A 13,237-nucleotide genomic window follows, 5' to 3' on the forward strand; every position below is an offset into this window, starting at 1 on the left:
AGCCCACAGTGCCATGTCCAGGCCTTCCTTGGACATCTCTGGGGATGGGAACTCCAAACCTCCCTAGGCAGCCCATTATTATGCCTGTCCACCCTTTCCAGGAAGAAATTCCTGCTGATGTCCAACCTGAACCTCCCCTGGCACAACTTGAGGCTGTTTGTTTCCTCTTACATGGGAGCAGAGCCTGACCCCCACCCAGCTCCATGCTTCTGTCAGGGAGTTAGAGAAACCAAAAGGTTCCTCCCTGAGCTTCCTCTTCTCCAGGCTAAAATTTAGTTTTCCTTTTGTAATTGTGAGGTGCTCAGGCCCTTGGGAGAAGCTGGACAGCTTCCTCATGATGCTGGAATGTTCCTGGTCACTGGGAGAGCCAGGCAGGGCAGAGCAAGCAGTGACTGACAGCCTGACGAGTTGATAGGAAGGAAAAGGTGCTCTTTAAAACTTAAAGGTCTGGTCTCAAAATGTTAGGTTGGGAAAGGCTGGGGGATTGTTCAATGCACTCATGTCCTGCTTTAGGAGAATGTAAACAGAAATGGGAAGACAGGCCCTTTCCTCTCACTCATGGCATTTGTGTAAATTACTGCAGCTTAGTTCACTCTCACAAGACATTATTAGTAACCCAGGAAGCTGCCAGACCCTTCTACCACTCCAAAATCAAATGTATAATATTAAAGAGAAGAATGTGAATGCATTTCTGTTAAAGGGACTTGTTAAAGCCTGTCCAAAAAGCTTTTGGTTGTTATTTTTTCAGAAATTGGCTATTTAATCCAAAGGCATTTCGTTCCCAACTTGCAAAAAACAGTCACCCAGACCCTCCTTCCATGCAGAATCCATAAGAATAATAACATAGTAATAATAATAATAATAATAATAATAATAATAATAATAATAATAATAATAATAATAATAATAATAGTAACCCATAATCCAGTTTTGGCAACAGAAATAGGTTAATGGAGTCCTAAAATGGTTTGATTTGGAGGGGGCCTTAAAGCTCATCTCTTTCCACCCCCCTCCTGTGGGCAGGGTCATCTCCCACAAACCCAACACGCACAATTGTAGGGTGAAGTTCTGCACAAACCCACCCCAAAGCAAAACTGTAAAAAAACCAACAATAATCCATAAAAATCCCCGATAACTCAGGTTTTTGAGCTGCTCCCAGGCCAGGTAAGGCGCATGTCGAGCCCTGTATGCTGTGGGTGCCTCCCCTGGGCAGTGTCCCCTCTGTTGGAGCCGTGTGCCAGTTTGCGTCCTACCGATGCTCTGCCCCTCTCTGTTCCTACTGCTCCCAGACTTGAACTCTCCAGCTCTTCACATCTCGTGTTGAATTATCTCTCGAGAACCTCCCGCCCCGACTGTGCTTGTCTAAACTCTCTCTTTTTTTGCTTTTCTTTCCTCTTGTGACTCGTCTCCGCCTTCTGTTGCTTCACCTTCTGTTTGATACCTGCCTGCCTTTGTGTTTGTCCGGTGTTTCCCTTTTTTTATTTTTTGATTTGCTCTGTTCCAATTTTGATGTAGGGCAGTGGTTCAGTTAATGGGAGCCCCTTGCTGTCGACATCTGGTGCTAGTACCCCCTGCCGGGGTCGGAGGCAGCTCCCACAGACTCCACTGACCCCACGCCCCAGCATCACTTACAAGACCGCTAACTCCTCGCCCGTGCACTTCACCACTTTCCAAACCCCCACGTTCTCCCCGGGCCGCCTGAGCCGCGGGCTGTCCGAGCACAACGCGCTGCTGCGGGGGGAGCAGCAGCCGCCCCCGCCCGCCGTGGCCCGCATCGGCTCCGACCCCTACCTGGGCCACCGCGACGATGCCGCCGACAGCCCACAGCGCGCCGCGCCCGAGGACACGCTCACCTTCGAGGAGGCCGTGGCCACCAACTCGGGCCGCTCCTCAAGGACTTCCTACGTCTCCTCGCTGACCTCGCAGTCGCACCAAATCCGCCGCGTGCCCAACGGGTACCACTACACGCTGGGGCTCAACACGGGCCCCGGCGCCAGAGGACGCAGTTACTACCACGAAGCCGATGAGGATGACTGGTGCTAGCGGCTCGGCGGAACCCTGCGAGGTGTGCGTGTTTAATAAGGATGAGTTTTATCATCTGGAGGGCTGGGAGCTCCCGTGGGGGCCCAGGGCCAGAGGTGGCCAGCGGGGCAGCCCTGAGGACTGCTCAGCGCCTGGGGCCGGAGATGCCCCTGCAGCCTCTCTCTCCTCTGTTGTTCTTTAGTTTTTTTCCTTTTTGATTTGTTTTTGTTTTGCACTAGACAGATGGAGGAAGAAGGTTCCCTCCTTCTGGGGAAGGCAGCGAGAGGAGCACATCCCTCACTGCCCCCTCCCCACTGCCTTGTCTAGTCCCGAGACACGCACCAGGCGCCAACCCGGCCGCGGAGGCCAGGAGCCGGGAGAAGAGCGATCCTCACCTTCCACGGTGGAAAAGCAGAACTGTGGGTCCTTCTCATGATTGGCGCAGTTTTGTTGGGCTATTTCTTAATTAATTTACCATCATAATTCCCCCCTGCCAGGGTGGGAGCCGGGGGTCGCAAAGGGACTCGCGCGAACAACGCGCACCCGCCGCGTTTTGTCTCGTTGAGCGCTGAGAAGGAAGAGATGCACCCAAGAAACTGGGAGAGGAGAAACACAGCCCAGAACAAAGGACAGTCCTTTGGGACTTGATGTTCAGCCACTGCAATCCTTTAGGGCAGAGCTGGTGCCACCCCCGAGCTGACCCTGCTGTGACACCACTGCCCTGGGGGTCTCTAATGTCACTCACCACATTGGGTCCTTCACACTGACACACGGTAAAGCCACAAGAGAGCTCCTTTGTAAGGACTGTTTCCTTGCTGCTGAGACTTTTCAATCCATCCCTCTCTCCTGTTGACTGCAACACACCCTCACTGTTTTGTCTTGTTTACAATATAAGCTTGATTTAGCAAAAAACAACTTAAAAAAAAAAAGTCCACAAAAAAAGAACAACCCAAACAAAAAGAGGAAAAAAAAAGCGTAGGGTTGAGAAGAAGAAATGTTATTGGTTTTATATCAAGCTATTAGATAGAACTTTAACTTTTCATTGTGTGCATTTTTGTAAATTGTACAGTAAAAAAAAAACCAAAAAAAAAAAAAAGAAAAAAATTTCCTCTTTCTGTAGAGAATTAGTCCAATTGTCATTCCAGGTCCCACCGTTTCTACCGAATGCTCCAGTTGTTCACTACTAAGTGCCTAACCTTTGAAATCTTTCACAGTGACGATGCAACCTCTTGCTTCGAGGCATCAGAGCTTGGGCGAGCGTGGGGAGGGCAGAGGGTGTGGGGCCGAGCAGCCGGAGCCTGGAGGGGCCCTGGGGGCACTGTGCCCCAGGCTGGGAGCTTCCAGTGGGGAAGGCAAACGTGCTTTGGGCTTGGTTTGGGTTTGGTTGGCCTTTTATTTTATTTTATTTTATTTTTGGTTAGAATATAGAAATATAAATATATATATATATATAGATATACTTTTATGGGTGAGAGGGGAGTGATTGCAGCAAACAAAGCCGGCCTTGTCTCATTGCCCAGTGGAGGAAATGCAGGTGGGAAAGGGCAGCATCTGCAGGGGTGCTCCTGCAGGAGGAGCAGCATCTCCCACAGGCCAGCTGAGAGAGCTCTGGCCATGCATCACTGGTGTGGAGGGCAGTTGGAGTGAGTTGTTTTTATTGCCTGATAGGAGAAGGTTTAAAAAAAAAAGTGATGATGATAATAATAATAATAATCCAAACCTCTAACTCTGATTCTCAGGGATGAGATTTCTGCGTTCTTGCAACGACTTTTGTGTTGGCTGGTTTCTTTCTTTTGTGCCCGTGTGGATTCCTGCACTGTGAGCCTGGGAAAAGGGCAAACACGCTGTGCTGGCGGGGAGGGAGGCTGGGGGCAAAGCCCGGCCAGGACCTCCTGCCCAGGGCTCTGCTGAGCCCTTGTCGGGCTGGTTTGGGGCACAGGGCAGCCAGAGGATGTGGAGAGGTTAAAAGGTGAAAGGAGGAAGGGTGGGAGGTGCTGAGCACATCCCTAAAAGCGCCGCTAGGATAGAGGATAGGGTTGGAGAGGTGAATTTTTTCAGAGGATCTACCAGGCCCCAGACCTGTGGAACTTCGCCAGGCGCGGCAGTCGCACGGGGTGGGTGGAAATCCCACTGGCCCTGGCGATCTGTTTCCGTCCCTGGGTTGCTTGGAGGGGATCAGATACCACCAAAATGCTCAGGAGGTCTCTCATGCTCTCAGCAAAGTCTGTCAGCCTCAGGCAGGAGCAGTCTGCTCTAGGGTGGTTCTTCACATCTCCTGTAGCTCTTCTCTTGAGGAAACTCAACCCGGTTTTGTTCCCTCCGGTGTTTTGTTTTAATTTCGTTCTGTTCAGTAGCAATCTCTGGCCGATCTCATCCCTGGATTCTGCTAAAGGATAACTCCTGTCTGTATCTCTGTCTCTGTACTCGTGTGCACTCGGAATAAAGGCAGTGTGGTAGCCAGAGGTCACGGCTGGCATTCCTGGCATTCCCAAACGGAGGGCTATGCAACCAGATGACACGTCCGGACACACACCCACCCCACCACCACTCCAAGACCTTCATCCATCTCTAGCTTTAGCTGCTGGATTTTCCTGTTTCAGGCTTCAGCGCGATTGTGACCAAATGTTTTATACATTTTCCTGAAATGAAGGCACAAACACCTTATTTGAAATTTTCCAAGGGAACGTTCCTATTTTACTCCAGGAAGTCGAGGGGAAGGGACAACACCATCTCTCTGCCCGTGCATGCAAACACTGTACCCACACTGGAAAGCAACAGAGATGTCTTTCTGTACGGAATAATTCTGTCTTTTCCCCCTTTTCCTCTCCCATTTTCCATCCTCAACCCCCCAGCCCTGCACTAACACAGCTTTGGGTCACCCCAATTCATAGGCAGAACACGAAGAAGAATCTCAAGTTGTCCAAATCCTCCACCCGCCTCGTAGGGGTCGATGACAGTGACAGACAAGCCTGACCACAATTATCCATAACCCTTTCCTGACATTTTTTTACAGCCTCTCTGCTGTCTCTCCATCTTTCCAAGAATCCTCATAGTGAGTTGCCAAACTTGAATTGCACCGATCAGTTTTCTGCATCCAGAACCAGTCTCGTAGTGGCTGTACTTTGAATAAGTAATGTTTGCATGTAATATATATACATATATACATATCTATAAAAAGTATGTGCATGGAAAATGTTTATCTTCGTACTTTTTTGATACAATGTATTCATCAGTTGTTAATTTTTAATTATATTTGATATAAATTTGGGGGTTTGTTGCAAAACTTTATATTTAAAAAACAGTGTGAAAAACGATCAAAGTTCCAACCATGCAACACAAGTGGAACTTTACCCAAAAAAAAAATAAGGGAGAAAAAAATTGAGAAAAAAAAAAAGGTTCTGTGATTGCCTAGTTTGCTGCCTGAGTAATATTTATCAGCCAAACTTTGAATTCTGCAGTTGTTTCTACAATTCCATTTTGTATGAAGCAAAGTCCTTGAATTAAAATAAAAACTTAGCAAAAAAAAACCAACCTGAGCAATTCCCAGACGGTGTGTGCGGTGTGCCTGCTGAGCGGGAGGCGCCGAGGGCCGGCCCCGAGGGCTTGCCCACCTCCAGGAGTGACAGCCCGGGAGAAACTGCATTCCACACTGGCATTTTGCCAGGAATTGGCCACATCTGTGGGGTTTTTTTTTGTCCATAGAGGCTTCACAGATGCTTGGTTTGAGTAGGGAGCTGTTTGGAAATTTGTGGTGTGGATCCAGCATGGAGATCGCAGTTCTTGGAGTCCAACAGGCAGCAGAACTGTAAAGCTGAGGGTTAAAATCCCCCAGAAGGGATTGATTCCTGCCAGGCTTTTAACAGAGGGAAGTTTCTCCCGTAAAACGCTGGCACAGGTTGCCCAGAGGAGCTGTGGATGCCCCATCCCTGGAAGCATTCCAGGTCAGGTTGGATGTGGCTCTGGACAAGCAGAAGGTGCCCCTGCTCGTCCCAGAAGGGTTGGCCTCAAGGACCTTTCAAGGGTATAACCCTAAACCCAACCCAGACTGTTTCATGTGTGGCTTCCTTTGGCTCTAATCCTGACTGAACCCTGGCCCCACTCCCTGCAGGTGTTCCTAGGGCTCCCTCAGAAGTCAGCAGCCTGAGGGGCTGGATTGGTGTCAGAGTCTGTTACAGGCCCTGCTGCAGCACCTGGAGAAAACAGAGTTAATCTTAATCATACTTGTGGAATTAATTGGAAGTTTGTACTTCCAAGGCTTGCACTGAGTAGAAAAACCCAAGGGCTGTTGGGACAGAAGGAAAGAACTTCTCATTTCTCTGTATAACTGGAGAATCCCCCCTCACTCCTTTCCAGGGACAGAAATCCACTGTGTTCCTCCTTCTCAGGGTCTTGTGGTGTCACACAACACCAAGGACTCCAGAAATTCTTGGATGCTGTAGAGAACTTTTTAGAGCACGAGGTCTTGACTCTTCTCTCTTTTGTTGTCTTTTCTGTGATGAGACCACCCAAGGTCCCACCTGAGATTTGGTGTGGAATGAAAGGAAAGCGTCCTCAAGCCCCTGATCTCCAGGTCAGGCTGGAGCTTGGGAAGGAGATGTTTGGCTTCAGGTCACACAGTTCATGGTTAGCAAGGGTTGGGGCAGGAGAACCTTCCTTGGCTTGCAGCCTGGTCTGTGCTGGGTTTGGGGTTCTTGGCTGGATGACACTGAAGGGTAGCATTTTTGTTTTCTGAAATATCCCAAATAAACATGAAATGGAGATTTCTGAGCAGGGTCCAAGGGAAGGTTTGAAGTGGAGGATTTGGGAATCAGTGTCCACCCCAACCACTGAGGATACCCTGCAGGATTTGCTTCACCACAACCACCTGGGAAGCTGCAATCTGCTTGGGGAGCACCTCTCCCCTTCACACCTGCATCACAGAGACCTCCAAACCCACTTTACAACCCCGTATGAGTTTTTAAATCCTAAAATCCTTTTGATGACTCTCTGCCCTTTTAAAGAATTTATTTTTTCCTTTCCTTCTCCTTATTCCACTTTTGCTCTTTGGCTGCAAGGCAGCAATGAATCCATCAGCTTCTCCAGGGCCTGCCTGAGCCCTGGGCTGAGGGAGCTGGAACAGGCAGGGTCCCTGATCCCACACTCCCACACCTGAGATGCTGCAGCTGGAACCTCTGGCTTTGAGTTCAGCTGAATCCCAAAAATGGCTTTATTTTTGTTTCTCATCCCATTCCTGGTGGAAGGTTTTGCTGTCAGAGTGTTTGCCCCCCAAGGGGCACATCTTTCTAGCAGAGACAACACAGTTTCCATTCCCTTCATTCCCTGTGGATAAAACCTGGATCAGCTTTTCCTAGGCCAGCACCCCACACCCGGTTGTGCCATTAGGGGGTAGCATTTTCAGGCTTTTTCTACTTTCTAGGGAAACAGAAAAAAATAGAAAAAAAACACTGATTCAAAAGGCTTGAAGTCATTCCCTGGAATATTTGTCTTGGGATGCAGAAAATTCAGGCACACCTGAGTTCAAGATGCTCAGGGAATTTGGCTTTTTTTATTCCCTGGAGCATGAAAAGCTGGGATCATCTGCCGATTCCTCATTCCAGCCACATTTCAGACAGCACCCACAGACTCCTACATCCCCTCCAAGGTGACAGATTACTCATCCCAGTGTATTCATCCCTCTTTATCAAGCCTAAGCAGATCTCCTGATATTTTCCAGGCTGTGAAAACACCGTTTTCACAAAGTGCCTGATGGTGATAACAAACCTCCACTCAACGCTGTCACTCAGCTCATTACAAAATATTTTGGAGAAGAGGCAAATTTTGCATTTTTGATTAAAAAAAAAAAAGTCACTTGAGACCCTTGAAAAGGACTAAATTGCCCAGGGTCAAGTGAAGACAGGGTTAAGGTTGTTCTGTGTCTTCTTTTATGTTTGAAGTCACTGGGGTGTGCAGGATTATTTTACAACCATAGGTTTTTAATAGGATCCCAGTGAGGAGGGGTCACTGGGAATTTAGCATCTCCCTAGCAGGGAATTCCCTTGGGGAGAATTTAAAGGGCAGAGCAGTAAGAGAAATGCTGGAAGGTTTGGGGACTGAGGGATGGCAGCAATTCATGCACTGAGGGCTCTGAGAAGGGTGTGCAGATATTTGGGAGTGAAGTTTGGGGTGGGTGAGTCAGCAGGAGAACAGAAATCTGAGCAAACCAACCCTGAGAGAAGGGATGGAAATCCAAAATGGAGCCCCTCCACCCAAGGAGGGAGGCAGGAACAAGCTGGTGGAGCAGAGCTGTTAATTCAAAGCAAACAGTATCAGTAATGGGAGTTTATTCATTTTAGCCTCACCTCCACTTTCTGTCATTGCTCTGAAACAGAATATCCCAGCCCTGGCTTTGTCTGTGTCTGTTTTCATTATTTCTCGGGTTCTGGCAGCCTTTTTTTCTGCCCAGCACACACAGAGGAGGAGGAGGAGGTGTGGTCCTTGTCCAGCTCCTCATGCACACCCACAGGGGTGGAAACCTGAATTTTCTCTCCGAGGGCTGAGGAGGGCGTGGATGTGGTTGTGTCACTGGATACAGCAGATGAGAGGGTGGTTAAAAAGAGGATGCTGAGCTGAGAGAGGACTGTGGCACAGGAATCCTGGGAATCTGACAAGGGGATTTTCCTCCTCATGGGTTGGAGAGTGTTGGAAAGACCTGGTTCTGCAGGTGATCCACCAAAACCAGACCTGGTTCTGCAGGTGATCCACCTAAACCAGACCTGATTCTGCAGGTGATCCATGGAAACCAGACCTGGTTCTGCAGGTGATCCACCTAAACCAGACCTGGTGGGATGTGCAAGGAGCAGAGGGCAGAGTCCCACAGGTCCCCCAGGGGTGGGGTGCCAAGGGATGGGACATGTGCTGCTGGGACAGATGCTCACAGCCGAGGGAATCAATCAGTGAGATTCTGGAAGGAAAGGCAAACCTGTGTCACGTGTTCTTGGCAAATAAAATCCTCTCCATGGCAAAGCAAAAGCTCCTGGAGTGTCTCTGACCTTCATTTCCCCAGCAAGCCGAGCCAGTGTGCCAGGGGAAGCACCTGGGAAGGGGCACAGAGAGGTGGCGTTGAGCTTGGCTCATGTCTCAAGCAGGATTTCAGGTGGGGATTCCAGAATTTCTTTCCCAATGCCACGGTGTGGCACACATCAGCAAAATGACAGCTGGGTGTCACTCCTGAGCATCTCCTGCTCTCTGTCAGGGATGTCCAGCTGCAGTTTGGCTGCCTGTCTCCTGCTGAAGGTTCCCAAGTCTTTTGTGTCTCTGCATGATTGCTGCAGGGAAAATATGATCATGGATTGGGAATGAGCCTGCCTTCCCTATGGACCTGAGCCAAAAGCCCCCAGAGGATCTGTGAGCACCCAGGGCTTTGTCACACAAATGGGGGACACTGGAGAGCTGAGCAGGTGGGGTCTGCTGTGGGGCTCTGCTGTGGGCTGGGGGTTCTCTTTTTTGGGGTGAGCTGCAAATATCTCCCATTGGGAGGGTGGTGTGGCTGGGGAGGACCTGGCCTGGCTCAGATTTACCCCTGTGGTCCCAGTAAGGGGCTGGACTGGCCCAGACCCTGAGGACAGAGGGGTTATGCCCAGTCCAGCTCTCACTGGAGCGCTGGGGAGCCTCAATCACCCCAAAATGCCAGGGCAGGAGCTGCTTTGCCGCTACCCCCAGGGGGAGCCGGGCACGGCCGGGGGTGGGGGTGAAGCACCCCGAGAAACACTCGCAGTGAGTTTTTGGGGATGGGAGGATGTGGGACGGCTCCTTTACCTGCGGAGGGCAAACCAGCGCAGGAGGGGCTGTCAGCAACCCCTGCAGAACCCCCGGAGGTGTCCCTGGAGGCACAGCCGCGTGTGCGTGTCTGGGCTGTGTCCGTCTGTCTGTCCGTCCGTCTGTCACCCGCACGGGGTGGGGGGGGGGGGGAAGGCGGACCCCAAACCCCAAACCCCAAACCCCAAACCCCAAACCCCAAACCCCAAACCCCTCATCCCCGGCTCGGCGGGGTTCGGGGAGGGGGCGATGCGGGCCCGGGCGGTGCGGGGCAGGGCGGGGGCCGGCCCGGGGGCGGGGGCGGGGGCCGGGGCCGTGCCTGTCCCGGGCCTGTCCCGGCGGCGGGGCCGGGCCGGGATGCGGCGGGGCCGGGATGCGGCGGGCGCGATGCGCGGCGGGGCGCTGGGGCTGGCGCTGCTCTGGGCCCTCTCCCTGTGCCCGGCGGCCCCCGAGCCGGGCTCCGGGCTGGACTCAGGTACGGCCGGCGGCCGGGGGGGTCCGGGGGGTCCCGGGGGGGCTCAGCGGGGCTGGGAGGCGGCGGGGACATCCCGGGCAGGGATGCGATGCGGGCGGTCCCCAAGGGATGCGCTGGGAGCCCGGCACGGCCGAGGGGGGAACGGGGAAAGGGGAGGGGGCTCGGCCGGGGCACCCGGGATCAGCGGGGACAGGATGGGGGGCTCGGCTTGGACCCCCAGGAGGATGCGGGGAAAGGGGAAATGGCTCTGCCGGGAACCCCGGGGATGCGGCGGCGGCTCCTGGCGGTTCGGGTGGAAGGGACTCCCCAGGTGCCCCTCCCGGCCAAAAATGTTATGGGGCAAAAAGGTTCTGCCCATGGCGAGAGAGAGGCGTCCCCCGTGAGCTGTTGGGACCGGCAGGGATGGAGCTTTTTGGAGGTCCCTGTGTCACAGAGGTGCCTGGACGGGTCCCTCTCCCCGCGGCACAGAGCAGGGGGATTGCTGGGATTTGTGGGTGGCTTCTTGGGTGTCTCACATCACGGAATCACAGAATCCTAAACTGATTTGGGTCGGAAGGGACTCAGAGCTCAGCTTGGTTCTCCCCAACCATGGCAGGGACCCCTCCCACTGTCCCAGGTGCTCCCAGCCCTGCCCAGCCTGGCCTTGGGCACTGCCAGGGATCCAGGGGCAGCCACAGCTGCTCTGGGCACCCTGTGCCAGGGCCTGCCCACCCTGCCAGGGAACAATTCCTAATTCCCAATATCCCATCCAGCCCTGCCCTCTGGCAGTGGGAGACATTCCCTGTGTCCTGTCCCTCCATCCCTGGGCTCCCCCCACCATTCCTGGCTGCTCTGGTTCACAAGGAGGGGAATGTGAGGAGCTCCTTGGCTCAGTGGGAGCCCAGCAGCCCCCGAGCTCCTGGGAGCCACTTTTCCCTCAGGAAATGCCATAAATGATAGTTGCAACCCCACTCTGCAAAGCACAAAACTCCCCCAAATCAACCCAGAAAATCCCATCTGGGAATGAGATCCAGAAAGGAAAGCGCACAAACAATTTGCCATTAATTAAAGCTGGAGTCGTCCAATTAAGTCTGCTTAATTAAGGGATGCATCCGAAAATGCAGGGCTTGGCTCCTGCAGATGGCATTTCTTTCTTGAGGTTTTGGGAAAAGTAGGTTTGCAGGAAATTATCCTGCTGGAGGCCTGAGATTCCAAAATGTCATATCCAGCATTGGGCAAGATGCTCAGATCTGGGGTCTTTTGGGAATGTGCACATGGACTTGGTAAATGAAACATTGAACCTGATGAAAATATGGAAAATTAGATATAAATTGTGTTGTATCAGTGCTGTCTGTGTATAATTGCATGTGGTTTATATATCTTTTTATAAATATATTTATTTTTATTTAATCATGTTTGTGATGCTGATAATCTTAACTAGTTCCAAGTCCAGCTTCTTACAACTCCAGAATCCCAGATTTGTACTCTTTGTGCCGTTTCCATTTGACCCTCCATTCTATGGAGTGTCAGGACATCCTTAATTAGGCAATTATATGGAATTACCAATTTTTTTCCCCTTGACAAGAGCCTAAATTGTGCATTTAAAGTGGGATAAACACAGGGGTCACTGCCTGTGCCCCCAGCACAGAGAGCAGCTGGGAGCCTTCCCCTGAGGGCAGGGCATGGAAAACCCAACCCTGGCGGCTCTCAGGGGTGCTGGGAAGCCCAGACAGAGCCCACCAGGAGATTTTCACAACCCAGCTTTTATCCCTGAGCTCCTTCGTGGCAGGAGGAAAAATCCTGCCTGGGTTTGTGCTTCACATCGGTTTGAAGGATTTCCTGATGTGAACTCTGTGTTTGCTGGGCATCATTTTCCAGCGTTTTCTGCTGGATGAAGGACCCTTTTCCCTAAAATCCTTTAATCTGGGAATAGGGAGGAGGTGGGTTCCTGCTTTCCCTCAAATACTTTCTCTTGATCCCTTCTCTTGTACCCCCCTTGCACTGACCCTGGTACACCCAGCTGCCTCTGGCTTGGCTGCTTTGGGAATTCCAGCCTGGAAATGGCCCCAGGGAACAAGAACAGCAGCTGCTCTACCAGTTATCCTGAAGTTAAGTCTCAAATCCCTGTTGCAAACCAGAAAGATGCTACAATAGAATTTATTCATCTACAATTGAGGGTAAAATCGGGATCTGAGAGCATGGGAAGGCTTGGGAGGTGACCGTGGGTTTTTACGGGTATTTTTGGAAGTGAGCAGTTGTTGTTTCAGTTGAATCAGCATCGATTCTTCTCCCACTGAGCCACATCTGTGCCAGGCACATATCTGATATCTGGGTTATCAAAGTCATAATTTCCAGGTTGGTTTTTTTTTGCTTTCCTGTTGCACAGATGCTCATGGTGCTCACAACAGGCACCAGAGCTTTAGGATTTTATCATCCATCTGAGAAATAATAAATTAGGATTGGAAAATAATTTCTACCTGGCCTGACACTATTTTCCTGAAAAAGGAAGGGCTGGTACTGAAGGGAGCCTGAGGGTCAGGGCATGGCCAGGCACTGCCACCACTTCCCACAACAGGAGATGGGCCATGCATCCCTGAAGAAAACTTGGGAGAGTGGGAAACAGGGAGAATAAACACCTTTGATAAAGAGCTGCCCTTGAAGGCTGCCCCACCATGGCAGCCTGCTCTGTTATCCTTTCTTAGGTTGCTTTCATAGAATCCCAGAATGTTTTGGGTTGGAAGAGACAATAAATCCCATCCAGTGCCAGCCCAGCCATGGCAGGGACACCTCCCACTGTCCCAGGTGCTCCCAGCCCTGCCCAGCCTGGCCTTGGGCACTGCCAGGGATCCAGGGGCAGCCCCAGCTGCTCTGGGCACCCTGTGCCAGGGCCTGCCCACCCTCACAGGGAACAATTCCCAATTCCCAATATCCCACCCAGCCCTGCCCTCTGGCAGTGGGAGCCATTCC

General features: G+C 51.6%; 2 protein-coding genes across 16 annotated transcripts in view; both read left to right on the plus strand.

Annotated features, from left to right (window-relative positions):
* CACNA1B (calcium voltage-gated channel subunit alpha1 B) overlaps positions 1 to 9,003 on the plus strand; it is a 325,706-nt gene extending 316,703 nt beyond the window's left edge. For 11 of the 12 annotated variants that reach the window (XM_063174370.1, XM_063174372.1, XM_063174374.1 and 8 more), the window contains one exon: positions 1,516 to 9,003. In XM_063174370.1, coding sequence (XP_063030440.1) covers positions 1,516 to 2,043 — 528 coding nt within the window. In that variant the 3' untranslated portion in view covers positions 2,044 to 9,003. The remainder of the gene's footprint in view (positions 1 to 1,515) is intronic. The other variant, XM_063174381.1, reaches the window with a different exon arrangement.
* A 264-nt stretch (positions 9,004 to 9,267) lies between these two features.
* Positions 9,268 to 13,237, plus strand: part of COL27A1 (collagen type XXVII alpha 1 chain) — a 90,263-nt gene continuing 86,293 nt past the window's right edge. For 3 of the 4 annotated variants that reach the window (XM_063174384.1, XM_063174386.1, XM_063174385.1), the window contains exon 1: positions 10,199 to 10,291. In XM_063174384.1, coding sequence (XP_063030454.1) covers positions 10,204 to 10,291 — 88 coding nt within the window. In that variant the 5' untranslated portion in view covers positions 10,199 to 10,203. Of the gene's footprint in view, positions 9,459 to 10,198; positions 10,292 to 13,237 lie in introns of those variants that run through there. The other variant, XM_063174387.1, reaches the window with a different exon arrangement.

The sequence above is a fragment of the Melospiza melodia genome, chromosome 22, assembly GCF_035770615.1.
Source record: "Melospiza melodia melodia isolate bMelMel2 chromosome 22, bMelMel2.pri, whole genome shotgun sequence".
NCBI classification, from domain to species: Eukaryota; Metazoa; Chordata; class Aves; order Passeriformes; family Passerellidae; genus Melospiza; species Melospiza melodia.